The 27,775-nt window shown below is 40.5% G+C and overlaps 3 protein-coding genes and 1 pseudogene across 3 annotated transcripts in view; 2 read left to right on the forward strand and 2 right to left on the reverse strand.

The window, feature by feature from the left end:
- The window catches only part of LOC143368050 (ubiquitin carboxyl-terminal hydrolase MINDY-3 homolog), a 207,655-nt gene that overhangs the window by 170,307 nt on the left and 9,573 nt on the right, over positions 1 to 27,775 (reverse strand). The window lies entirely within an intron of this gene.
- LOC143367927 (uncharacterized) lies at positions 958 to 2,017 on the forward strand. The gene has a single exon (XM_076810195.1). It carries the CDS (start codon positions 1,310 to 1,312, stop codon positions 2,015 to 2,017), a length of 708 nt encoding a protein of 235 aa, XP_076666310.1. The 5' UTR covers positions 958 to 1,309.
- On the reverse strand, positions 2,364 to 6,711 carry LOC143367928 (uncharacterized; annotated as a pseudogene).
- Positions 19,831 to 21,800, forward strand: LOC143367929 (E3 SUMO-protein ligase ZBED1-like). Its single transcript, XM_076810196.1, has one exon. It carries the CDS (start codon positions 20,058 to 20,060, stop codon positions 21,798 to 21,800), a length of 1,743 nt encoding a protein of 580 aa, XP_076666311.1. The 5' UTR covers positions 19,831 to 20,057.

Below are 27,775 nucleotides of genomic sequence, written 5' to 3' on the forward strand. Positions count from 1 at the left end.
GCTCACTTTCCCCATAAACAAACTTGGAATTTTTTATTATTAAGTCCGTCAGCGGACGAGCAATCTCGGAATTCCGCGGAACTAGCTTCCGGAAATGCCCGCTTAAACCCAGAAACCTCTGCACCCGTCTTGCATCTGACTGTTTGGGGAACCTTCGCCCCGCCGCACAGTGGTCAAAAGATGAAGAGGACCTTTGATTTGTTAAAAAATGAATAGGGTAAAGTAACCGAATATGACGACCTCTCATAATATGAGACCCCAGCTTATCTCCGCTACAGAACACTTGAATCCCTTAGGAATGCTGTTTTGTTTCGTAACTAAGCGTGTAGTTGTTGCTTTGACCGCATGGTGGCGTTTGGATTCCATTAAGCTAGTGAGCCTCTAGGGACTGATCTCTCTAGGGTTTCTTTCTCTGTCTACTTCCGCTTTTGCTCCAAAATCACGGCAACCAATCAGTGACGATATACATTGTTCCGATCACTCCCTAGAGGATCACAAATTAAGCGTCTCAAACAATCACATTTATGAAACACGTTGCAGAAAGTTTTTGAAGTCGAAAGAAGTGACGCAAAGTATGAGAGTTTGCTCACTTCATTTTGTTAAAGATGACTACTCTGTATTCACAAGACCAGGTATATTATTATTTTCATATTTTCTATTGAAGTATTGAAATTTAGTATGCATATCAATTGTATTATAAATTTCAATCATTATTTAAATATTTAACCTAAAAAAATATTCAGCTAATATATTTAAATTTGATAAAAACAAAATTTATATTCTGATAGATAATAAATAATTAGTTAAGCGGTCAATTTTTTTACATTATATTATTTTTTAAATTATTCAGCTGGAGCATGTGCTTTGAACGAAACAGCTGTACCAACTGGGAATTTGCCACAGTCGAGCACAGAAACTCATAAACCTTGGAATACAACAGTTAACGAAAGAGAGATTGGACTGGGAAATCGCACGAAACGTATCGAGTTAAATTCGAGGACAGAAGAAACTGAATGCAATTGCTATTTTGTGGAAGAGGACAATAGTCTTACTACTGCTCAAAATGACATACCCCTTGAACAACTGAATGTAGAGGGAAAAGGTTTGATTGGTGTTAAAGTACAAGTTAAAAGTGGAAATTTGAGCAGCACTTGTTTTTTTAATTTTTTACCAAACTGACGAAGAGTTAAGTACTGCTACTGGAATACAAAATTTTAAATTCTTTGACAGTATTGTAGCTGCTGTCAAAACAGCTGCACCACAATTGAGCAAACACACTGGTGTAATAAGTATTCAGGAACGAGTTTTAATGATTTTTATAAGACTGAAACAGAATTTAAGTTACTCATTTCTATCCATTTTATTCCCAGTAGTTAGTCACAGATATTGTTCGGACGTTATTTGTAATATGTTAGACATTTTATATGAGGTTTTAAGACCATATATTCATTTTCCATCAGGAGATGAAATTTTAAGAAATATGCCATTATGTTTTAATAAGTATACCAACACTCGAATAATATTAGACTGCACAGAGATAGAAATACAGAAACCAAAAAACTTATGTTGTGCAATAACTACTTATTCAAATTATAAAGGGAGATACACTATAAAATTTATGACTGGAGTAACACCAGGTGGGATAATATCTTTTGTAAGCAAACCGTACGGAGGCAAGGCCTCTGATAAAGCAATATTTGAACAAAGTCTTTTGCTGCAACAGCTAGAGGATGGTGTGTCAGTAACGGTGGACAGAGGTTTTTTAATAGTTGATTTATGTTCCGAATATAATGTAAATTTGATTAGACCGCCATTCCTTAAGGATCAAGTTCAATACTCTTCAGATGATGCTGTAGAGAATGCAGATATTGCAAGCGCAAGAGTGCATGTTGAAAGACTGAACCAGCGATTAAAAGTATTTGAAATACTGTGTAGTAAAATGGCCTCAGGTCTTGCACCAAAAAGTGAGAAGATTGTAACCATTTTATGTGCAGTCGTAAATCTAAACCACGGTTGACTAACTGGTGGCTCACGAGCCACCAGGGGCTCGGCTCCTCCGCTTTGCTGCTACACTAAACGGCCTCCTTCGTACCTAAGTACCAGACTCTGACGATCACAGTGGATTTCTCCTTCTTTCCTTCTCTTTTCGACTGCGATCGTCAGAGTCTGGTAGGTATGGAAGGGGCCGTTCAGCGTGGCAGCAAGGCGGAGGTGTCCCTGGTGGTTCGCGAGCCACCAGTCAACCCTGGTAAATTAAATTTTTAGAAGTATGTATAACTTATGTTATAATATATATTGTATAAAAGGTTTTTTGCATAATTTTTTTGTATTGTGTCAAAAATGCATTTTAATTTAATCATAAATTATTTTATTAATCCCTCCTTAATACAAACATGGTGCAACATTATATTGTAGTAAACATTTTTTAAAAATTGTAACATATTATTTGTAAATTCAGGATTAAAATTGAACTGTTATGATAAGAAAACTATTATCAAAAGACGCGTATACAATAAAGTCAGTTGTTTGTACATTCAAGACTGCCATTCCAAGCTGAATCTATGCAAAATAGTTGTTTTTGTTTCGATGTTAAATCCTTATTTAAATAAGTAAGGGATTGAGCAATGCCTGATATAGATTTCGTTTCGCCACAGAATGGACACTTAATTTCTATTAATTCTTTAGGTTTGTTATTTTCATTTAAAGTCACGCCGTCTGGGCTATATCCTAGCCAAGGATTTAATTCTGGTACAACTAAACCTATTTGTGCAACTTTAACATCAGTGCATTTTTCATAAGCACTCCTTGCTGATGGTTCATATTTGATGCCGTACTTTATTGCTTTTGTTTTTTTAAACGCCTTTGGATAAAAATACTGCTGTGATTTTTGCTCCCAAATTGGTACCTTAATTTTTTGTATATGTGTATAGAGCATAACATCTTAAACCTGTCACACAAAACTGTTTTTTCTTTTTCCATGATATTTTATTTTTGAAAGTCTCTTTACAAACTGACTTAAGGTCGTGTTCAGATATACTGGCTGGTGAGTTCGGTTTCGCGAGCAGCGCGCGAGGAGAAATCAGCCGCCACCACCTGACGATCGTAGATTGGCAGTTGAAGTTGCTGGGCCCCCGAAGGGTATGGTGGGGTAACGGGAACGCTGCTCGACTCCGCCTGAACGAAGCCGTGTGGCTGATGTTTATTCAATGTTTTAACCAATAAAGCTCCTGAATTTTTTCGGACCTCACGCACACCTATTCTGATGTATACATTTCTACGTTAAGAACTCGGTTTGGCCTACACGTCAGGAGCTTGGCGCTATCCCCACCACTTCTGACACTTGTCCTGCCGCAAAATATTACGTGATCCGCATTTAAAACTCGTTCATCTTCATGAAAATTGCGGCATGAAGGTGTTGAATTTGTGAAAATACATATGTTGTTTATTGTAAGCTTCATTTTGATTATTTTAATAAACAATAACTGCACTTTAAGTTTAAAATGTACGTTCACGCCGTATTGTAAACTAGAATCGTTCTACTCTCTCCGGCCATCTTCGTTTGGTGACGTCACGACTGCCAATCCCAATAGTGCATGCAATGGAGTTTAAGGTTTACTAGTTGCATATCATTAAATAATGAGGACGTAACCGTTAAGCTTCTTATTAGTTATCATGTTACTGTTTCCGAATATGGGACACTTGGAAGTTCCTATTATGAGACCCGTCTCATATTAGGTGCCCAATTTTGTCTTAGGTCGATTCCGCTAAAAGACGAACACGGTGGGACAAAGATCAGATGGTATTGGCGGTTAAAGCGGTTAGACAACATACTATGGGCTATAAAACGGCGGCAAAACATTTTGATGTCCTTAAAAGAACTCTGGAACGTTATGTAAAAAATACGCACTTCTCTCCTGAAGGTTTGGCACCAAAGCCACTTGGCAAAAAGCCTGTATTAGGCCAATAACTGGAAGCTAAACTAGTTCAGTACTGTCTTGCTATGGATAATAGATACTTTGGATTGCGGAAGTCGGATGTGATATTACCAATGCTGGAGAAAATCACGTGTCCATTGTCTGTCTTCCACCACACAGCACCCATTGCATACAGTCAATAGATGTGGCCTTCACGAGTCCGTTAAAAACATACTATGTCAAAGAAATCAAAGCCTGGTTAAGAAATCACCCCGGTTGAGTTATAACTGCCTTCTTAAGTTGCTCGATTATTTGCTGCTGCTTATAACCGAGCAGCTACAATGGAGACATCGGTCAATGCTTTCAAGAAAACTGGTGTGTTTCCTCTTAACAAAGATATTTTCGAGAACATGATTTCCCTGTTTTTGACGATGAGGAAGCATCTTCGACCATAGTATTTATTCCTGAACAATTAGAAGCACGTGTAACCCCAGGTGACATTGAGCACGCTCAACCAGGGACTTCAAAACAATTTGACGAAGTTTCAGAAACCCATTCAGAAATCTCGACTCAACGGAATTATTCAAACGCTTCGACTAAAATCATAAGCCCATCACAAATAAAATCACTGCCACAAGTGTCTATTACAACTCGTAGTAAGCATGCTCGAGGTTCCGGTGTGATCGCCGCATAACCCTACAAAAAGAAGCTAGAAGAAAGCTTAGACAAAAAAGGTAAAAGCAAGTTAGTAAAAGACAAGAAAATAGCAACAGTTACCAAGAAGTTGAAATACAAATAAAAAAAATCCACTAAAAGGAAACCCGTAGATAGTGAGAGTTCAACTGATGAGAGTAAAGAAGAAATTATTTTGGATGATGAAAGCGATGATGAAGAAACTTATGATGCAGAATGCTTGTTTTGCACAGGCCTCTACTACTCTTCAGATCTACATGGTGAACAATGGCTTAAGTCAGGCTTGGGAATTGGGTGAACAAAATAAAAACGCATCGAAAATCGTGCTCTCTGGAACGATGTAGAAACCTATTAATACAATATCGCCCCAATGCGCCACGCGCGGTTCATATGGTACGGGCCTGAGGCGCTCCAAGCACCTAGGCCGCCGCGGGGGCCAAGACGCGTGGCGGGAGAAAGGGGGCGTTGCCTCTGAAAATCGGCCGCCTCGTTCACTTAATTCCCAAGCCTGGGTTAAGTGTATGAAATGTTATCGATGGGTCCGCGAAGACTGCGGTGGTAAAAAGAAACAGATTTTACATGCCCAACTTGTAAAAAAAGAAACAAAAAGTTTCAGCAAAAAAACTAACTGGGTCTTATATTAGGAACCCATTTTTATAACCGGCGTGTTTGCAGGACTTTCGTTTTTATTTTATTATGGAGAAACCGAATTTTGGTTATAGTTACTTCCAGTGGGTACCTAAAGAGTACATATCCTACTTTTAAACCGTGTATTAAATTTTAATTAAAGTGTTCTCAGTCATGAGTTATGGTGTTTTTAAAAAATGTGTCTCATATACGGCTACTTTACACTACACTAAGGTTTTCGAGATCGCTCATTACGAAACTCAGGTCAAAATTGCAAAAAAGTATTTGGAATTGTCAAAAAAAAAATAGACAAGAAAGTTCAGACGCCATGCGTGACGCCGAGCTTCACTGTTACTTTGACTCGGCCGCGTCTTTGCGCCATGACAATGGCGGACGATGTTGGGGACGACTTTTGCCTCCCAGGAGACAAACTGGACAGTACTGACGTAGCGCAAGTATTTTCCACCTGTTTCACGCCCTGTCTGCATTCGGCAGCCTGATCACGCTGCTTGTAGCATTTTAAGCACCGAGACCCCGCTTTCGGTCACCACTTGCTGCCGTCGGCCTTCCGTAGTTCCTATCCTACTTGCTCGCTCTTCTGGCCAGGTGGGGGAGATAAGGTTCTCCTTAGCGTGGCTTGCACCGATATTCTCTCCCGCAGGGTGACCATTTCTAAAGCTTGCATGAGGGAGGCCGTCGTTGTAAAGCGTCCCATACGGGACTTGTCCCGTAACACGACATCCGGTATTCCCTCGATGAGGTAGACGATTGGATTCCCAATGATATCCTTTGTTCAAATTCCCAACGCAATAAAGCTTGACCCGGTTGGGACAAGAACATGCCCCACATTTCTCCCAGAAACTGTTCCATGGATATCTCGATGAGCTCTGACTTGCAGTGCGGCGAGTTTAATGCTTTCCACATCAGCCGCATACCGATGAACACACGCATGGACTCATCCTGCAGCTGATACGTTGTTTTCAGCAGCCACAACTGCCTTTCCCAGTTAACAAACTCGCAAGATTCAACATCAAAATTACTGAAATATTGAAAATTAATGTTAACTTTTTTTACATGAACGTATTCTGCGCATTGAGAAGGGGACAAGTTGGAAAGAAGCGATATGTCGCAAACGAACCGTTTGGTCAGGAAATATTGTTAAAGATTTCTGGGCGTTTCGATTGTGTAGAGTTATACATAGAGGCATGTGCCTACCACTACCCTACCCCTTGGTAGTATCTACTCGGACGGTGTTTACCCGGAGAGCCGTGAGACATACCGTTTGGCGCGCAGTCACCTCAATAGAACTTCGGGAGAACGTGCGGGGAGGCCCTTACAAAGCAGTTATGAAGTATGCGAAGTGTAGGGCCCCGCCTGGACCGCTAACAGCGGATGCTGTCATGGCAATAATGAATATATTATTTCCCGTGGAAGCCCCCGACGTTTTAGTCGGAGAGATGGAGGCGATACGGGCCATCCTCGGTGATACTTCGGTGTGGAGTGGGGTGGATTTGACTTTCACCCCGATCACATCTGAGGAGGTTACCTCGGCGGCACGAGAGATCGCGACTGAAAGCGGCTGACCAGGACGAGGTCCCTCCGGAGGCGATAAAAGCCGTCGCAAATGAGTACCCCACAGTGTTTGCTGCACTGTTTAATAGAGTGTTGGTGAGGGGGGGGGGGGGAGATATACCCAAAGAAGGCAAGGACCCGGATTTGTCCGCCTTCCATAGGCCACTGATTGTGAGAGTGATCGACGCACTGCCAAAACTTTTCAAGTATGTACTGAGAGAACGTATACTAGACCTGATTCGCGTGAACGGATTCTCGCCCAATCAATATGGCTTTAGGAAAGGTAGATCGACACTTGACGCCCTGGACGTGGCCCACAAGTTTGTGGACACCGCGGCCATGAAACAGTGGTACGCGACACTACTTACTTTGGAGATCAAGAATGCCTTAATACCCTTGGATGGGATGCTGTGGCGGATGAAATGAGGAGACATAACTTCGCACTATATCTGAGGACGACATTTTGTTTTCTTACTTTTTGGGGCGAGAGATCACATACGAGGCCGTGGACCGAAGAATCCGCCGGCCTATGTATGTGGGGGTTCCGCAGGGTTCCGTCGTGGGCTATATTCTCTGGAATATGGTTTACGACGGCCTCCTGTTCAGGAAGCTTACTATAGGCTGCTAGGTCGTCGGGTATGCAGACGATGTGGCCCTGCTGGTTGCCGATAGTCGACTCAATGGCCTTGAAGCAAAGGTTCAGGTAGAGTCCAGAGGTATTGAGGAGTGGCTGAGGGCAGCTGGTCTTGTCCTCGCGGTTTAAAAACGGAGACCACTTTTTTAAATGGATGCTGGCGTCCGGCTGGGTGTTCACTCCCGTTCTTGGGGGAAAGCCTGGTCCCGCTTAGCAGTGCGAGACACACAATCGAATCGTTCAGAAATCTTTACAAACTTTTTCTAAGAAAACAGTTCGTTTGCGATATATGACTTCTTTCAAACGTTTCCCCTCTCATTGCGCAGAATACGTTCATGTAAAAAAAATTTAACATTAATTATCAATGTTATAAACAATTTTGCGGACATTCTTTTTTACAAATATCCGCTGATCCAGAGGGATAGATTCACCCCTAAGACCCATGACCAATAGTTTATTTACGCGCTGTACTTGGTTTTCACTATCCAAAACTGCACACTGTCACTTTCAATTATCTCGACCGAATCCCAGACGAGCACACAATTTGTAGGAGTGAGGTTAATAACTCCCACGTGCCCGTGAGTAGGGATAAAAAATATTAGTAATTAAAAGCACAGATCTAAAAGAAGTAAAAGAACACTTTTACGCTTTTCCAATGCCGTCTTACATGCGCCTCCCAGGCTTTCGTCTCCTTCGGCCGCTTGGAGACGTCGCCCGTCGGACCCAGCCTATCCCAAGCCCGTTTGGCTCACCCCAAGTGGGGGGTTTCCTCAATATCGATGCATGAGCACATCGCATGACTGCCCGTGTCATGCTCTTTTGTCTCGCTCTACGGTCGCCCTACCAGGTCCATCGCCACCGTACGTCGAACTCATGACGGCCGCCACACTCACTTACTCACTCACTTACTCACACGCCGGAGCGCGCACGTAGATTTATTTAAGTAATTATTTAATTTAATTACTGTTGTCTTAGATACCTATATCGCAAGAGGAGTGGCTCTCTATAATTACGAAGTATGACGATTTGTGGAAATTCCCATATTAGAGGGTTCAAAAACCATAGGCAAAAAATCAACTTTCATAAATTGTTGGTGTTCAGGATTTTATTGTTCCTTTTATCGAGTAAGCAGCTCACAAAAAAATTCAACGATTTGGATCATATTTAGGACTGCCCCATCAGGTTTGAAGTTTTACCATATAGATACTGTTGTCGGGACAGCCAGAGTTGATATGCGAGTGGTAGGGTGGTGGTCACCGCCCGTCGATGATAACCTACTCCCACCTCAGGGACTTCGCCCGTCCGATGTAAATTCTTCGTACCTCGATCGTCATTTGTTTAAATGAGGAAACATCACTATCGTTTCAGTACGTTTTTGTTTCGTTGTACTGATGTATTGGAGGGCAAGAACGCGTGTGTCAATTCTCACCAATAGATACTACCGAGTAAAAAGGTAATAAATTCACATATCAACACTGATCGTGTTTTCAACGGCCATTCTTTTTCAAGTAACTAATAATGTCAGAAACGTGCTCTAAATGTGCCACTTACCTCATTGGCGAGCCACTGGCAGGTTTTGGTGGCACAGTGTTAGCAACAAGTCTTGAAGTTTTGAGAGTTTACTTTCATTATCACGAAAAGACAAATATGTCTCAAAAGGATGCCGTAAAAACTGCTGTGCAGAAGATCTGTGAGATTTGGAACAAAGCCTGGATTCCAAATTCTGAGGAGAGAAACATTGTCCGAAAGATGGATTCATTAGTGGAAAAGTGCTGAAACATTTACCGTAATAAGAATCGTAAAAGTTCTGCTCATCTTCGCAGAGAAGCTGATTTTGTGAAGTCAATCAATCTCCCCTCTTACATTGCTTATCATGATGCTTTAAACCTCATAAAAATTGAAGAGGTTGCAACGAAAATATGTCACGGGCGGGGTGAGAATACATTTTTTCCAAGAAGAAATGTAAAGGAGCAATGAAATCCTTGAAAGAGGCTGAACGATTTAAGAAGGAAGAAATGAGGAAACGTCAGGCGACCGAGGTAGCACAGTTGCCAAGGTCTTCGAATGGCGAACAGGCCGATCCAATTAGTGACCTGGATGATGAGTTGGCCGAAGATACGGAGATATGCTTTGATGACACAGCTTCATCAATGTCGCAAACTATACAGAAGCGTGCGACAATGAGTGCATCGACTGTTACTTCTGGAGATCTTGCATCTCTGTTAGATCGCAGGAACATGAGCAACAGGAAAGCAGCCTATATTCTGGTTGCAGTTGCACGAACTTTAGGGTGTCCCTTGTAATAACTTTTTTTTTTAAGTTTAAGAATTCGGTCCGAGACGCCCCTTGATTTATTTCCCTTTGCTGTGATAAATATGTGTGCGACATTTCGACTCGATCTAACAATTGTAAACCCTGTCTCAAAGTTTCGAACGCAACTGCGATTTCACAAACAGCTGTTTTTTTAATATGCAACCCTGTATGTACGCAAATGTGTGATGGAACTGGAAATATATCAACTTATTGATAGTTAACGATATATCGATAATATCGTTAAGATATCGTTAAGTGGTGCAAGAACGAAGGTGGTACAAATTTTCCATTTGTCCAGTCTTTGAACTATGGTGGTAAAATATTTATACATTCCAGCAACCTCTGTTCCAAGCAAAACGATTATTTTCTAAAAGTGGATAAAAAAATAAAAAATAATAAAAAAGTGTGTAGTATATCGTAACTTTAAGCTTCTTGAGGCAGTGTTCAGAATAGTCCGATTGTACCGAAATTTTGCATACTTACTTAGCACACCAAAAGGAATAAAATTAGCGGGCGTCCCAATATTTTATCGCACCTTCAATTCTATGAGACATCCTAACGAACTTATGGGCACCCGGACGCAGCCGAGCTTCCTTTATCCATCAGCCGAGAACGCATCATCGTTTCCAACATACTACAAACACGAAAGCCGCTCGTATGATGGTTCTTTTTTAGTAATCCATTTGGAAGAAACACTACTCTCAGCTATTTTGCAGCGAGTTGCAGTTTTAGTCTCCGGCCTCAAAGTTGGAAAACTTTTAGGAATTCCGAAAGTTGAAAAGGGAACTCCTGTTCTTTCCTGAGAATATTGGACAAGTAGCTTTACAGGTAATTCCTGACTGGAACGTTCAGGATCAGATCATTGGAATGTTCTCTGATACGACTGTCGTTAATACAGGTCGCTTGAATGGGGCATGTGTTCTACTCGAGCAAAAGCTGTAGAAAGAACTGCTTTGGCTAGCATGTTGACAACACGTAGTTAAAGCGGTATGTGGAAATTTCTTCAATGCATTATTTGGTGCAACGTCTGGCCCAAATGTTTTGATATTTTGTCGATTCCATACATTTTGACCTAAGATTAAAAAGCGAGAATACGAACCATACAGCGACAGCCGGCTAAACGGAGAGCCAAAGTTACTCAAGATTGAAGAAATAAATTTTGCAAATGATACATGAGTAAGTCAGGAAATCTACTTAGCGAAGACTATCGAGAAGTATTGGACCTCACTCTGATTTTTTAGGAGAGATTCCTCCACGTTGTAGTAACTTCCGAGTTCCTGGAGCTATTCATCACGCACAATGAATGTTAAAATTGCTTTACGTGCTCAAGATTAATCTCTTTCTAAAACAGTTCAAGCTGAAAAGTCTTGAGAAAAAATCCTACCTTGAATTCGGTTTGCTTTTTGTGTTGATCCACGCGAATGAAACATGTCTATGCATTCTTTATGAAAAATATATTACATTTTTTTTTGTTTTTGCAGGAGCAGGCGAAGTTTCTAACTACAGGACAACTTCTGAAGTAATCTCAAAAAAGGCAATCGCAGCAATAAGTCGCCATTTGTGGTACTTGAACCAAGAAATGGCCCCACTGGGCCGCTTACAAGAACACACATTTCAAGGGCGAAAGGCAGATCGGTCAGATACACCGGGACAGAAGACCTGAGCAACAAAACACTTGACTACTTCATTTGATCTGTTTCCCATTTCTTGTTTGAAGTTTTGCGATTGGGTAGTTCATTTCTGACCAAGAACATGGGTGCACTAATTCCTTCCAAGAAGCAAAGAAGGTCCTTAAAGTTGTCAACGATAGTGCTGAAAGGGGAATCATTCTTACTACCACTGTCACTTCTTCTGTCACCAAGCAGAAAAGTTAGAAACAATTACACTTTCAAGATGTGGTGGGCCGCCGGAAACACTTTCCAGATACCAAGAAAAGTACACTTTTCGCAAGGACTGAAAAGCAAGCCGACTGAGAAATAAGCAATGGTACTTTCTGTAAATTGTTGCATAGTATAATCACTAGGTATAATGAACTGTAATATATGAAATAAATTTGAGAATTTTCGTGTTCAGTTAAAGTTTCCTAGTCTCATGTTAAAGCAGTAAGAGCTCAACCTCCTTTAGGCAGTTCTAAATATTATCGAATTTCCTCGAAATTTTTGTAAGACATTTTCTCATCAAAAGGAACAAAAAATGTATGAGCACCAACACATTTGAATGTTCAAATTTTTGGACCGCCCTATTCCCACGCGTATTGAACGCAATAGATGAGAAACATATAGTGCTACAGTGTCAATTAAAAAACGGCATTGATTGTGATTATTACAATTATAAAAATACATTCAGCATTGCACTATTGGCTGTTGTCGATGCAACGTATAATTTTAACTTTGCCGTTACGTGGGTTGCCAGGAAAGAATTTCGGACAGCGAACAATTTTCTAATACGGAATTTTCTAAATTATTAAATAATAATTTATCTATTCCGTATGCTGCTCCCGTAAACGTAAGGTCGACTGAAGTACTTCTAAGGACATACTTCTTTATTGTGGAGGAAGCCTTCGCTTTGAGTGATAAAATTATGAAAGTATATCCTGAACAACACGCGAAGGGAACAAAACAACGAGTATTCAATTATAGGCTATTTAGAGCACGAATATTTGTAGAAAGTACTTTTAGCGTATTATCTACAATATTCCGGCTACTCTGAAAACCCATTTCTTGGCTCAACTCAACCTTTACAGCTGGAAAAGGCAGAAGCAATCGTCATGGCCACGGTGTATTTACACCATTTTTTTAATAGAAATACTGATTCGGCAGCGATTTGTGCTCCGCCAGGGACCATCGACGGCACATTCACTAACGAAATGAATAATAAAAATTGTAGAAGGAGTGATGACCACGCATCATTTTTCCCAATGCAAAGGGTTACGCGAAGACCACCACTAAAAGCAAAAGAAATTCACGAAGAATTGACTGAGTGTTTCTTAAACGAAAGTTGCCTAAAATGGCAAAGCAGTTGTACTTAAAGGTAATATATTTCTAAATATCCTCATTACCATCAAATTTACTCTACATTTTCGAACACTTTCAAATTTATTATATATATTTACTTACAGTACTCAATGATCGCCATGGTGAGTTTTTGTCCGGAATAAATTGCAAAGATTCGTACGGGAACCAGGAATTTTTATAAACAACGCCTGCTCCTGCAAAAACAAATAAAAATGTAATATATGTATTTTTCATAAAGAATGCATGGACATATTTCATTCATATCTTCATAAATGTAATGTAATGTACTTTAAATGTAATGTAAGAAGCATTTGAAAAATTGTTTCATTCAATTCTCTGAGTTTGTAAAATAAAATGTCAACACTGCGTAAGTACAGTAATATTTTAATTAAAACTAACCACCTTTTCCAGTTTCGATGCTTTTTCTCTCTTTACATCGTTCACGCCTGAATGATGCCTGTAAACCTTCTATCTTCTTCTTCAATTCTTCTACACTTTTTCCCATTTCTTCGCGTAATTCATCCCACGCATCTTGCTGCCGCGTTCTGTGGTAATGAAGCGGATGTTTCGGGTCCCACAAAACTTTTGTGGGCGTCAATGAAATTTATAATTGCTTCTTGGCTCCACTCCATTTCTTGAAATACACACAACACGTAAAAATTCACCACGCGAACAGAAAACGGTGAAGTCACCAAAGGAAATGCGATGCTTCCAGAAACTTTCGTGTTTTAATACGTTTCCATTTTTTAGGCAAGCAGGGGAGGGGAGTCTTCCAAAATTGGTTTCTCATTTGTTAAACCGTGGGAGTAGATGATGCAGATTATTATGATCCGGTATAGTAGGTAGTAAAGGAAAAAAGTCATAAATGGTCAATTTTAAACTTAGGAAACAACACGTGCGTGCGCCTTCTTGTCTTCACGTGCAACAGTGGTCTAAAATCTTCAGAATTCAATGATAGAAATAGCATAATTTCATTAATAAGAATCATGGCTATCATGTAGGAACTGTGAAGTGATAACTTTTGATACTTGCTTCTCGTTATTTTTATCATTTTTTAGCTTTTAAAGTCAGACGTTATATACAGCACATTTTTCGGAATGATTATATTAATAGCATTTATGATTTATTGAAGCCCAGTCTATAAGAAAGGTGCACTAATATTCCTTTTTGATCTTAGGAATTACACTGTCCAACAGCCATTGTGATCTGTAACATTCAATAGCCGTTTCTAGAAGGTTTTCGTGCCCTGAAAACGAATCCGCAAACCGTTTGTCGGCATCACCCTCAGTTTTCAAGAAATGCAATTTTGAAAAAAAATATATAAATTTTCAAATTTGAACATCTTTTGTGTTCAAACAGTAATAGTTATTCGGTTGCTTGTTCCGTCATATTATTCTATTATTCCTCGCGAACATAACGATATAAATTATTATTGAATTATAAACATTTAAATATATTTAAACAACGATCAAAGGGAAAAGTACACACCCGCGAAATGCATCAATTTTTGTAGGTATCTTTCTATATATTTGAAAAACTAAGGGTCTAGGAGAAAATCTGATACGAGATTGTCAGGCGAGCGAATTCATATAGCGCGCCTAAGTATGCGCAGGACGAACGCGGTCTATACCGTCTGTTGTTTCTTATTCCTAGTCTCTGCGCTGACTTCAAGCGATTCGATCTATTCGTTTCCTTCACGAGACATCATGTAAGCTACGTCTGAATAAATACTCCTTTATACATTTCAACCAACAAAATCTAATTACCCCACGCGATGTAGCAGACAATTTTCCCTCGGAAACCATCAAAAGAAGTGGTGAAACACGTTTTGTTAACAATACAGAAACGAAAGAGTTTGGCAAAACGTGCGGTGTCGACAGTGGCGCCAATGCGCGTCCACTGCCGCTCAGCGTCACAGAATCACGTAACGCGCGTGGCTAGTACTCCCCGCGCCGCATGTTTTGCCGAACTCTTTCGTTTCTGTATTAAAAACAAAAGGTGTTTCACCATTTCTGTTGATGGTTTCCGGAGGAAAAATGTCTGCTGCATAGCGTGGAGTAGTCAGATTTTCTCCTAGACGCTTAGTTTTTTAAATATATAGAAAGATATCTGCAAAAATTGGTGCATTACGGGTGTCCTTTTCCCTTTGATCGTTGTTTAAACTTGTTTAAATGTTTATAATTCAATAATAACTTATATCGTTGTGGCCGTGAGGGTTCAAAGTTGAGAATTTGCATTTTTTTTTCCAAAATCGAATTTCTCGAAAACTGGGGGTAATGACGATAAACGGTTTGCAGATTCATTTTCAGCGCACAAAAATCTATAAGAAACGGGTATTGAATGTTACAGAATAGAAAAAGAGTTAAATTTTGGACAGTGCTATCTATTATAGAGAAGTATTGAAACTCGTGTTCATGAAGAAGACAATGAAGAGGTATACAGGGTGTCCCACTAAGGAGTGGACAGCGCGATATCTCTTAAAGTATTGTCGATAAAAATATAAAAAAAATAGGGAATTGCATGGTTCGAGGGGGCCCATTTATTAGCGCGAATGAATTTTGTTTCCGATTATTATTTTAAAAGATACGATGGTCAAGTTCGGTTTTTCAAATGGAACTATTTTTTTTGAAGACCTGAGTTGATAGTGCGTTCCAAGACAAATTCAATAAGCTTTAATGTATACACTTTATTTCCACTGGTTTTTAAGATATTGCGCTTGCAAATTTACTGATTTTCACTGCAAGAAACCCCTCTGAAATGGCAAAAACCGGGGGCGGTCTTACTGACGCCACGGGTGGCACTGCCTGTTGAAATGGATACTTACCTGCCAAAGGTCTACGCCAGAAATGGCAGGCCCAAAGGCTGGACAATTCTTTTCCGTCGGAAATGCTACTTCGGTAGGTACATCTACGGTATCGAGAAGCGCATCGTTACTTTTATTTCGCACTTGCTTCTACGCTCGGATGGCCGGTTCTTTTGGGAGGGATGCAAATTGGATTGGTTCTGATACAATCTGCTCCCTATGGTTGAAATTTAGTCTAGCAACTTTCACTCCTCCTAACCTAACCAATCCAACTTGCATCCCTCCCAAAAGAACCGGCCATCCGAGCGTAGAAGTAAGTGCGAAATAAAAGTAACGATGCGCTTCTGGATACCGCAGATGTACCTACCTAAGTAGCATTTCTGACGGAAAAGAATTGTCCAGCTTTTGGGCCTGCGAACCCTGTCGTAGACCTTTGGCAGGTAGGTATCAGTTTCAACAGGCAATGCCACCCGTAGCGCCAGTAAGACCGACCCCGGTCCTTCCTATTCCAGAGGGTTTTCTTCCAGTGAAAATCAGTAATTTTGCAAGCGCAATATCTTAAAAACCAGTGGAAATAAAGTGTATACATTAAAGCTTATTGAATTTGTCTTGGAACGCACTATCAACTCAGGTCTTCAAAAAAAATAGTTCCATTTGAAAAACCGAACTTGACCATCGTATCTTTTAAAATAATAATCGAAAACAAAATTCGTTCGCGCTAATAAATGGGCCCCCTCGAACCATGCAATTCCCTATTTTTTTATATTTTTATCGACAATACTTTAAGAGATATCGCGCTGTCCACTCCTTAGTGGGACACCCTGTAGACTTATACAAAGTAAGTTACGTACGCCGTAAAATGCCGTGGTGATATTAGGCCCAATTTAAAGCTTAGGCCATATAGAACTAAGATAAAGAAAAATTGGTAGCTATAAATTGCATCTTTCAGCATAGGAGCATGTTTCGTAATGCTATGCATATTAATTTCTTCGATGAAACGCAATAGACAAGGCAAAAACCAAATATCTCCCGCCATTCTTCAGGTGCTCGCCGAACCTGAACGTCATAGTACAAGTCCAACAAAAGTAAGTTATTTAATATTACAAAATTTTAAAATGAAATTTGGATATTCGCGTGCCCTAGCCTAAAATATCCGTCTACATAAAAATAAATGATAAATATGAAGATTAGCATTTTGGCCAGGTTTTCCGCGATTTTCGACCACTGTTTGCAAGCGAAAGTCTTACTGATAAAAGGTTTACAAAACATTCTACGTAGTTACAGTTGTTACAACATCTCCGGATTTACACAACTTATAACCGGCAAAAGGGAAACTGTACTTCAAAGGCACCGTTTCACGCGTCAAATGAAAACAGTAGCGTGTTCAGATTTCGTCTTCCCTTTCTGTGAACCACATTTGCTGCCACTACGTGACTTTTATACCAGTGTGCGCCGGCAGAGGCTATTTAACTTTCCCGATTGCCGCTGGAATCATCTATAACCATTAACCATTGGCAGGTATACCATGATTCTCACATTTACTAATTATAAATGTCTGTGGATCTTTACCGTACATGGGAGAAAAAGAAATCCGTGAAGCGGAAAAGGAAGAAGAAGAAGAAATCGCGTGAGGAGGGAATCCAAGGAGAACATAAAAATGATAAGGAAGACACCGTGGAGCTGCAAATAATAAGAAGACTAGGCAAATCAATTTTGATTGAAATGGAATTTCCATTCGAAAAATGTGACATTGATCGTAAATATTTTAAAACGTAACGTGCATACCCGATGCGTAACCAATGGTGTCATTACTCTTATAAAACCGATATATAACCGTTATGGAACCGATATCATATCAGCAGAAAAATAGATTTATTATTCAAGCGTAAAAAAAAATTAAAACGACATTGAAAAATGTTCAATATGTTTGCACGTCGGCTGATGTTTGGTCGTCAAGTAAGAGAAGTTTTTCTTCGGTGTCACAGTTCTCTGGCTTGCCTCTACAACGTATCAGTGAAGGGCAGCATGTCTCGCTTGTCGGAGACTGTGAACCAAACATACTTTTAACAGAGTAGTGGACATGTTAGAAACCAATTACTGTGAATTTAGTTTAAGCCGAAATAAAATTGTTGCCACTGTGACAGACAATGGAAGCACCTTTGAAAAAGCCTTTAAAATATATGGAGCGAAAGGATTGGATAATTCAAATTCTATTACCAATGGTATTGTTGCGAGCACCGGGTATCGGCCCGTGTATTGCCTGGTGGTGCTCGTAGCTGAAGATAGAAGAAGGTCGGCCCCCTTCAAGAGGGCGATCGGGAGGCCGAGAAGAAGACGGTCTTATACCGAACGCCATTGCGTTCGAACGTGCGGGTTGTACATTTGTAACCGATATTGCCCTATGTAACAATATAGTTCAGTCGTGTGTACGCCCGTGTAACCATTATTCTATCCATTGCATCGGGGTGGCCGGTGGTGGAAACGCTCCGGCGCAACATTGGTGTCAGAAGTGGGATGCGTAGCCACGGATCCCGAAGATACGCAAGGAGGTGTTGCGTGCGATACGCAATGAGCCGTTGCGTGCGAAACGCAAGGAGCTGTTGCATGCGATACGCAAGGAGCTGTTGCATGCGATACGCAAGGAGCCGTTGCGTGCGATTCACCCTGCAACTGAGCAACGAGGGACAGCCACAGAAGCAGCGGCAGCGGCGAGAGACAGCCACTGACGCAGCGGCGACGGCGGTCGAGGCCCGCCGACATCGGGGAATGGACACAGGAGCAGCGGAGCGACGACGACGGTCGAAGACATCGGAGCGGTTTTAAGGCTTCGGCGAGGAAGCTGCTGGAGAGGGGAACTGGCCATTGCTGGGTCGGCTCTGGGAGCACGGGAAGCCGACCTACTAATAGGGAATCCGGATCCTACACCAAAAGTCATTTAAGAAGGAACCCGTTTCGCGCATGTAGAATGAGCTCATTGGCTCCGAAAAAGAGTTGGTGGGGGTACAGCCAATAGTGGCTGCTCCCGGCACCAATGAGCGTCAACCTGCGCAGAACCGCTCTAAACTCGTCGGTCGGCAGGTTCCTTCTTAAATGAAAGGGAGTATAGTTGTATCGTTCTCATTGGGTAACGTATAAAACGACAGGTCATCGATAAACGGAACGGGAGTGACGCGCGTTTCGCAAAGGACGGGAGCGCGCTCTGAAGTTGGCTCCTCGACGAGTCACCCGCGATGACAAGGAGGTGTTGACGTTTTGACGTCTCCTGAGGTTATCCGCATATCTCGTGATCGCGGTCCCTTCTTGTAAGACGCGAAAAATAGAACAAATTGTGAGATGGATCTTTCCATGTGTATTGAGACCACCTAATGCTTTTATGAAATCTTCTACTTGGTGAAATCGACTTTGGCCTTCTGTCCACTATCCCTTTTACCAATGTCTCTGAGAAGACTGTGATAGTCTAGTATACAGCGTCTGGGAGAATGATGGTCCCGGTTTACTGTGATGGTCTAGCGTACGGCGTCTGAGACAATATTGGTCCTGGTTTACTGTGATGGTCTAGCGTACGGCGTGTGGGACAATGTTGGTCCTGGTTTACTGATGCAAGAGTACCGGGGCGTACCCCATATGTTTCCCCCAGTGTTTTCTCATATGTTTCCCCCAGTGCTTTCCCATATGTTTCTCCCACTGTTTTCCACTGGTCCCGATATGTTTTCCCCATGTTTCCCCATATGTTTCCCCACCACCCCCCACATGTAATCTGTCTCCCTGAACGTACACACTAGTGATGGCGATACAGGTATCGATACATCGAAATATCGATATTTTTCAATCCGAATTTCGATATTTTGTATCGATACTTAATGTAACGATATATTGCAGTATTGATACATAATCACAAATATCGTATTTCGATACATTCAACCGTTATAATTAAACCTTGAACGAAACCATAACGGAACAGCGATGTACAACGATGCGGCCATATTGAAATTCGTATGCACGTGGCACGTGCCGGTCACGCGGAATTTTTATTGAAAGGTGAGTATCACATATTATTTATTTATGTAATTATGAACTATTTATCAGTTTTCTTGTCGCACACGCATGCTTTATATTGATTTAAACAGATTTTACTTGTACGTTTCAGCATTGGTATTGGTAACATAATTATTTCAAATTCATTGGTGTCTTAGCTGTTGTCACATCACACAACAGTATGCATATAAATTTCCTATGATCCTTTTACAAACATAAACATTCTCTTCATAATTTTCAATATTCATCGTATAATATATAGTAGTTGTAGAATCTCTTCCTAAAATATTTAACCTGTTGTCTATCTTATTTAATTGTCTATTTTAGTGCCCTCAAAAAGCGAAGTTTGGAAATTCTTCATAAAAACATCTACGGGAGGAATATGCATAATTTGCCAGCAAGAGGTGAAGGGATGTGGCAATACCACGAATTTAAGATTTCACCTTAAGCGTATGCATCGCAAACTTGAAATGGTGACGGCTCATACTACCACAGATAAGTCTACGCCGACACTAAAGCGGAGGCATGAGGATGAAGAGGAAGATGGTGCCTTGGAACATTTTGACGAAGTAGATCCAGCCCCGACATTATCCACAGGATCTGTAACTTCTGGGCCCTCAGCATCATCAGCCGCACTAAGCGGAATATCCAAAAAGCAGCTCAAATTAGATGCGACTTTCGTCAAACAAAGGTCATATCAAGACAACGGATTAAAAGCTGCTGAAATAACTAACAAACTGTTATATATGATCGCAAAGGATGGCATGCCATATCAGATTGTTGAGAAAGAGGGATTTAAAACTTTTGTAAAAGCTATCACTCCCTTATATAAATTACCTTGCAGAAAAACTGTAACAAACATGATAGAGGAAAAGTACGTGGTGATGTCGAATAGGATTAAATCTCAGCTCTCAAACGTAGAGCATTTATCTATTACCACCGATATTTGGACGGACTCATTAAATGTGAAGAGCTATCTGGGAGTAACATGTCATTTTATACTAAATGATGAATATAAATCCATTGCAATTGGTGTAACTAAATTGGATGAGACACATACCTCCGAGTACCTTCAAGTGCGGCTAGTAATAAACGATTGGGAGATCAATAAAGATAGTATAATAATAGTTGTCTCTGACAGTGCAGCTAATATAAAAAAAGCTATCAGAGATGCTTTTGGTGTCGATAAACATTTAGCATGCTTTGCGCACAGCTTAAACTTGGTACCTGCAAACATGATGGAATCTGACGATACTAACGATACTAACGATAGTATAAAATCTATATGCAAGAAAGTAAAAACGATAGTAAAACACTTCAAGAAATCTGTAGTTGTTGCTGACAAACTGCGATCGGTTTCAGATCTAAAGCTTGTTCAATCAGTAGAAACAAGGTGGAATTCTACATATGCTATGCTTGACAGATTTATAGAATTATCAGAAAAAATAGGTATAATACTGTTACAGTTTCCTACAGCTCCACAGATGCTAACTTCTTCAGAATTACAGAGTATTAAAGAATTTGCTCAACTTTTAAAGTCATTTCAAGATGCTACAAATATTGTATCCGGAGAATCTTACCTAACAGGCAGTAAGATTATTCCGATAGTAAATACTCTAAGAAGAAATTTACAAGTCACAAATCCTGAAACAAATACTGGTGTTCGATTGAAACAACTGTTATTAGAACAGTTCGATCAAAGATTTGGCTGCGTAAGAAAAGTATCAAATCTTGCAATAGCCACTATTTTGGATCCACGATTTAAGCGACTTCACTTTCCGGATAAAATAGCCTGCTCACATGCTATTAACAAAATAATCAGGGCTGTATATAGTATAGTTTTAAATACTAGTAATACAGAACAAACGCAAACTTCCACGCAGACAGTAGTTCAAAAAACTGATTTATGGTCGTACCATGAAAATTTGGTAATAACTTCTACCAAATCGAAGGAAGTGGTAAACCAAAATGAAATGCCGGAAGAACTGAAATATTATTTAAATCAACCTCCAATACCAATGAAAGATTGTCCACTGAAATTTTGGAATCAATTTAGTAACTCGAATTTAAGCAAGTTGGCTAAAAAATATTTAACAATATGTGCAACATCCGTCTCATCCGAACGATTATTTTCTAAAGCCGGTAGAATTTTAAATGAAGACAGAAATCGTTTAACTGGAAGATTGGTATTTTGAATAAAACTACGTTTTAACTAAAAATACGTATTGACTAAAAATACGTATTGAAATAAAATACGTATTGAAATAAAATACGTATTGAAATAAAATACGTATTGAATGAAACTACGTATTGAATAAAAATATGTTTTGAATGTAAATATGTTTTGAATGAAAATATGTTTTGAATGAAAATACGTTTTGAATAAAACTATTTTTTCTAATTGTTGTATTGTTCATGGAAACCTTGTAATTTAAAAAATATTTACTTTTCTTTTTTTATTTTATTCGAACTGCAGATACGCAGATAGCATACAAACGTCTAAACACGCCTAAAAGTCGTCCTAAATGTATGTGGGTAATGGAATAAAAGTATCGATATTGACGATATCGATACTTGGTTTTCGATATTTCATCTGTATCGATACTTGGTTTTCGATATTTCATCTGTATCGATAATTTGTCCTTCAATATATATCGATACGAAATATCGGTACAGTTGGCATGTATCGCCATCCCTAGTACGCACTGAAGTTGGCTCTCTCGCGAGTATCGTGCAATATTGACGTTTTGACATCTCCTGAGACGGAAAGGAACGGTTTTCCGTGAGGACGGCATGAGTCCTCGAACGTCATTCCGATACAACGTGCAGCTATGCCGATTCGACTTGGAAGTGCAAGAAGAATCGAGGGGCTCGTCGGATTCGGGGAATCATCATCACAAGAGGCCGAGTTAGGACGCTATACAGGGAGCGTCAGAGTGTTGGTGGTGGAGGTGCGACTCCGACAGGGACGCAGGTACGTCCAGGAGTTCACCGACCACACCGGAGCAGCGTGGAGGCGCCTGGAGTGCGCCGAGTTGCTGAGCTGCGACGAAGGGAGTTCGAGGGCGAGCATCGTCGCAGAAAGGCCGAGTGCGAAGTCACGACGGAGGAAGTTCGAGGTCGAATACCGTCGCAGGATCGCCAAACCCCCGAAGAGTGGAGTCGTTTAATCGAGATGGGTCGTTCGTCGACCGAAGATCAAGGAAGACTCTTGCTCGAGGACTGGTTGAAGATCTTTACGAAGAATCGGAAGAGTAGTTGTAAGCTAATCAGTGGACTGGGCTGCGGAGGCTACCTTCGTAGCCCCCCCCCCCCCCGTTTCTTGAGTTGTTTCAGGAAACACGGTACCCCACGACGAGGGACAAGGTGTCAGGGGACTGCCACCGCGACTCGAATGCGACCTCGAATTCCCCGAATGTGCCACAATAGCATTTACCCCCGCCATTTCGTTCGAAAAAAAATACGACTTGTTCCGTCGAGAGTAGTACAGTAACAGGCATCATATAGAATTTTCCATTTATTTCATTTCACATATTTCCCTAAAAAACAAATTACCGAAAATGACTATAACTTTGCTTCGTCCAAGGTGGCCTAACGCCTTAAGTGCTCACTCCTGCGGCAGATGTAGTACCTAGCCGCGACACGTGTTTCAAATATATGCTTCGTTTTTACATTTTCTATGTGATAGTTAAGGTAATTATTTAATATTAAACATTATTTGTAACGATGTTGTATTAGATTCTATATTTTTTTTCAGTTGTATACATTTCGTTCATTTACTTTTATGGCCGCAAACAACGGCTTAACACCTTGATGGCCGCTGTCACGTACGCGTGACTTCTCTTCGCCAACTATTATCGGCCGCTGTCACGTACGCGTGATTTCTTTTCGCCAGCGGTGAAACTCGCCGGCAGCAACGTAACGGCGATACGATAAATAAGCGGCCGGCAAAGTGTTAAAACATAACACATATAACCTCAAATATTTCTATATTAACTAAATAGGCAAGGACAGAAAGGGACAAAATAAAACAAAGACAGTTTATATGAAAAAATATTGTCAGAAAGACGTAAATGATGCGTTAAAAGAGGTGGAAAGGGGGGTCTCCACACGAACATCTGCTGAGACAATAACACAAAATCGGAAAATAGCCGAATTTTCAGAGGTTAATTTCACCCCCTTCGAGTGAATTTGGGCAGCAAACAAAAATTGCGTTGTAATCAGGAAGAAATCCCCTACACATTCACAAAGTTTCAGATTTTTTTTAATTTTCAGGTTTGGGACCTTCCCTTGTCAGTGTTTTTCCTCATTATGAAATTTGAATTATTTTGGAAGTTACAAGGAAGGAAAGTAGAAATATTTACGAAAGGTGGTCAAAGTTACCCTTGGTGACGGTATATCATAAAAGGTACAAATTTTATGAAAAAAATAGCAAAATGAGCACTCTTGAAACGTTTTCGTATTTTTAAAGTGAATCCGATAATTGGGACAGGAATTTAACGCTTGTCCCTATTACCGTGCCCCTCGAAGCCCACTGGCTCCCTCTGTAACTGCTAAATCCAATTTTATTTGCCCTCCATTTTCCTTCTCAGAAAGCATCAGAATATTAATACACATAGAATATTAATACACATAGACACTGTAAGTATAAATTAATAAAGATTTATGCAATATTTACTTAACAAATTAGTTTATAATATTATGAAGAGGTTTACGCTTCCCGCCACGAGAGCTTTGCTTTGTTCCCTCCCTTTTCATTCCAGATCGTTCTGTTCGTACTGCGATCGTTCGTAGAGCAATGTGTGCCATGGTTCCGTTACGTCCGTATAGTAACATATATATACTTTAATTCTAATAGTTATGTACATATTATACTCTATTCATAACCGGTGGTGGGTTTATTGATACAAGGTGCGCCATCTTCTATGTCGGTATGTATACATTGAATAACTTTAACATTTATCAACGGATTGACTTGAATAAACACGTTTTTGAAACGTCAATTCAGTACAATTTTAACCAAGAATCGCTTCACACCGAAACAACGCGCCGAAATAGTGACGCAGTACATTGAAAATAGTCGTTCAGTTGTGTTAACTCAACGTGCATATCGTCGAAAACATCGTGGCCAAGAAGCACCGTCTGACAACACTATTCGTCGTTTGGCGTCGAATTTTGTTGAGCACGGGACAGTGGGACATCGTCGACGTGCCGTTCATCAACGCCCAAGACGTTCCAATGAACTGGTTGAAGGCGGTAAGAGAGAGTGTTGCCGAGAACCCACATGTGTCGTATCGTCTCCGCGCTCAGTATTTTGGCGTCAGTGGAACCACCTTGCGGCGCATTTTGAAGGATGATTTGCATTTGTTTCCGTATAAAGTGCAATTGACTCAAAGAATATTGCCGACAGACCGTTCACGTCGCTTGAAATACGGCCAAACAGTTGCTCGAATGGTTGACGCTGAACCTGATTTTTGGAAGCAAATTTTGATGACTGACGAGGCCCATTTCACACACTCTGGCGCCGTTAACAAGCAAAATTGCCGCATTTGGGGAACGGAGAATCCACACAAGATCCATGAAACACCATTGCATGACCAAAAAGTGACTGCTTGGGCCGGCGTTTGCGCCAAAACCATCATTGGGCCATTTTTCTTCGGAGAAGGCGAAACAGTCGATGGGAATCGATATCGGTGGATGTTGGCTCATTATGTCTGCCCACAAATGTGTGAAAAAGGTCTGAACGGTTACTGGTTTCAACAAGACGGTGCGCCATGCTACACTGCAAATAAAACAATGTAGTTTCTGCAACGAAAATACCCTGGACGTGTGGTGTCAAAAAAGGCGACATTGACTGGCCACCCACAGATCTCCAGATTTGACCCCTCCGGACTTCTGTTTGTGGGGTTATTTGAAAAGCAAAGTGTACGCTAGCAAGCCTCAGACCATTGACGAGCTCAAGGCAAACTTTCGTGCCGAAATCATCGCTATACCGCCCGAGATGCTCGAAAAAGTGATGGAAAACGCAGCTAAAAGGACACATTTTGCTTTGGCCAATAAAGGCCGCCACTTGATTGATGTTGTATTCAAAAACTAGTCCAAATAAATTGTAAAAGACCAAATTAAATAAAAATACCTCATATGTGGAAATCGGTTGTTTTTTTTAAGTTATTCAATATTCACATACCGACATAAAAGATGGCTGTTTGGGATTAAGCTAGTTCCCCTCTCCGCCACACTCACTTCTACAGCAGCACCTCGCGGGCCGCGATTCAGCGACGCTGATCTATGAGCAACACCAATCTGGGCTGATCGATCAACCAATCAGCGCGGATCGATGAGCCAATCGGGGTGCCGCGCTGCGCTCTAGGAGAAGAGTGAAGACGCGTAACGGTCGACGGCCATGTTCAATCATTCTCTCTTGTGTGTTATTCACCGCGAAAAATCGTGTCGAAAAGCGCAGTGCAATTCTACAATCCTTCCCTGGTTTTTCACACTCACTTATTGTTCCAATCATTTACATCCATATCACCACTCCTTTTTATAAGATCCACAATCACCACTGACCACTCACAAGTCCCCAATAAATAGTATTGCGTGGACACCACGTGGTGCATCCACGCGGCGTATCAGTTTCTTGAATAATCACAATACAGCGCAATGATAAATATTATCACTACACCTTAAAATCATTCAAATTGTTAAACTCAACATCGTTGGTTAAGTGTTTTCTTTTAAAATACATTGCGACAAGTGTTACACGCAAAAGCCAGTGCACATTATTTTTCTGCCCTGTCTAAGAATCTTTTACAATCAACTTTCGAGTGTTTTCCGAACAATGTCACACCCTGTATATGTAATAAACAGTTCTAATGGCCATTATACCTGTACTCTTTAAGTATATCATTTCATATTATTTATCTCAGCAACTATCAAAATGAGTAAAATTGTGAAGAAACGTAAAACATATAATGAAGCCGCAGTGAAGAACGCCTTGGAAGCAGTGAAATCGGGTGTTCCTATAAATACTACCAGCAAAGTATTTATCGTACCACAAATGACGATCCATGACAAAATAAAGAAAAAATACAATAGCAATACATCAGGACCTACTACGGTCATAAGTGGGGCCGACAAAAATAGAATTGTAAAGTGGATATTATTTATGTCGACCCATGGAAATCCGGTGACCAAAGAACACTTATTAAATAGTGTGGGTGTTTCAATTAAAAAATTAAATATTTCAACTCCTTCCAACAATGGTCGACCAGGTCGGCATTGGTCTGAGTCGTTCTTACGTCGACATCCACAATTAAAAGTGAGAATGTGCGAAAATGTTTCGCTCTCACGAACTTCAGTCTCCGAAGACAATGTTACGTCGTGGTTTAATGATATTGGCAAATATCTTAAAAAATAAAATCTACAGAATATTGATGCTATTAGGATCTTTAACATTTAGAGTGCCGGGATTTCTTTATTGAAATTGTAAATTTTATTTACTTAAAATTTATGCATATATACCACCAAAATGACCGGCTAAGTATCCAAATTCTTAGGTGGCCGCTATAGTGGTCAGCCCGGCCCTCTAAAGGTTAATAGCGACGAGATCTCATTATTATTAAATCCCAAAGGAGGTTCCGTACTTGCAAGAATAGGATTAAAAAATGTGTACAAAATTGTAAATAACAACGAGAAAGGAAATTTGTCACTCCTTGTCACGGCGGAGCAGTTAGTCCCAACGATGGTAGTCAATAATTATAAGAGAGTCCCCAGTAACATATATGCCAATTTACCATTGGACTTTTGTGCTGGTACCTCAGACAAAGGGTGGATGACTGCCATGCTTTTCTATGAATATGTTGCAAATACATTTTGGCTGTGGATCGTAAAAATGAATTACGAATTACCTATAATTTTATTTATGGACGGGCATGTGTCGCACTTGACGCAGCCGCTAAGCGAGTTTTGCCACACGCGTGGCATAGTATTGGCAATTTTGCCACCAAATGCAACTCACTTCATGCAACCGATGGACGTGAGCATGTTTTTTCCACTAAAAACGCATTGGAGAAAAAGTGTAAATTTGTATAGAGTAGAGCTTTCTCTACTCTATACAAATTTAGAGCTTTCTCTACTGTATACAAATTTAGAGCTTTCTCTACTCTATACT

Source organism: Andrena cerasifolii, chromosome 4, assembly GCF_050908995.1.
Source record: "Andrena cerasifolii isolate SP2316 chromosome 4, iyAndCera1_principal, whole genome shotgun sequence".
In the NCBI taxonomy this organism is placed as follows: Eukaryota; Metazoa; Arthropoda; class Insecta; order Hymenoptera; family Andrenidae; genus Andrena; species Andrena cerasifolii.

Coding starts and splice junctions, on each gene's coding strand:
- LOC143367927 (XM_076810195.1), top strand. CDS start 1,310: ATGATTTTTATAAGACTGAAACAGAATTTAAGTTACTCATTTCTATCC.
- LOC143367929 (XM_076810196.1), top strand. CDS start 20,058: ATGCATCGCAAACTTGAAATGGTGACGGCTCATACTACCACAGATAAG.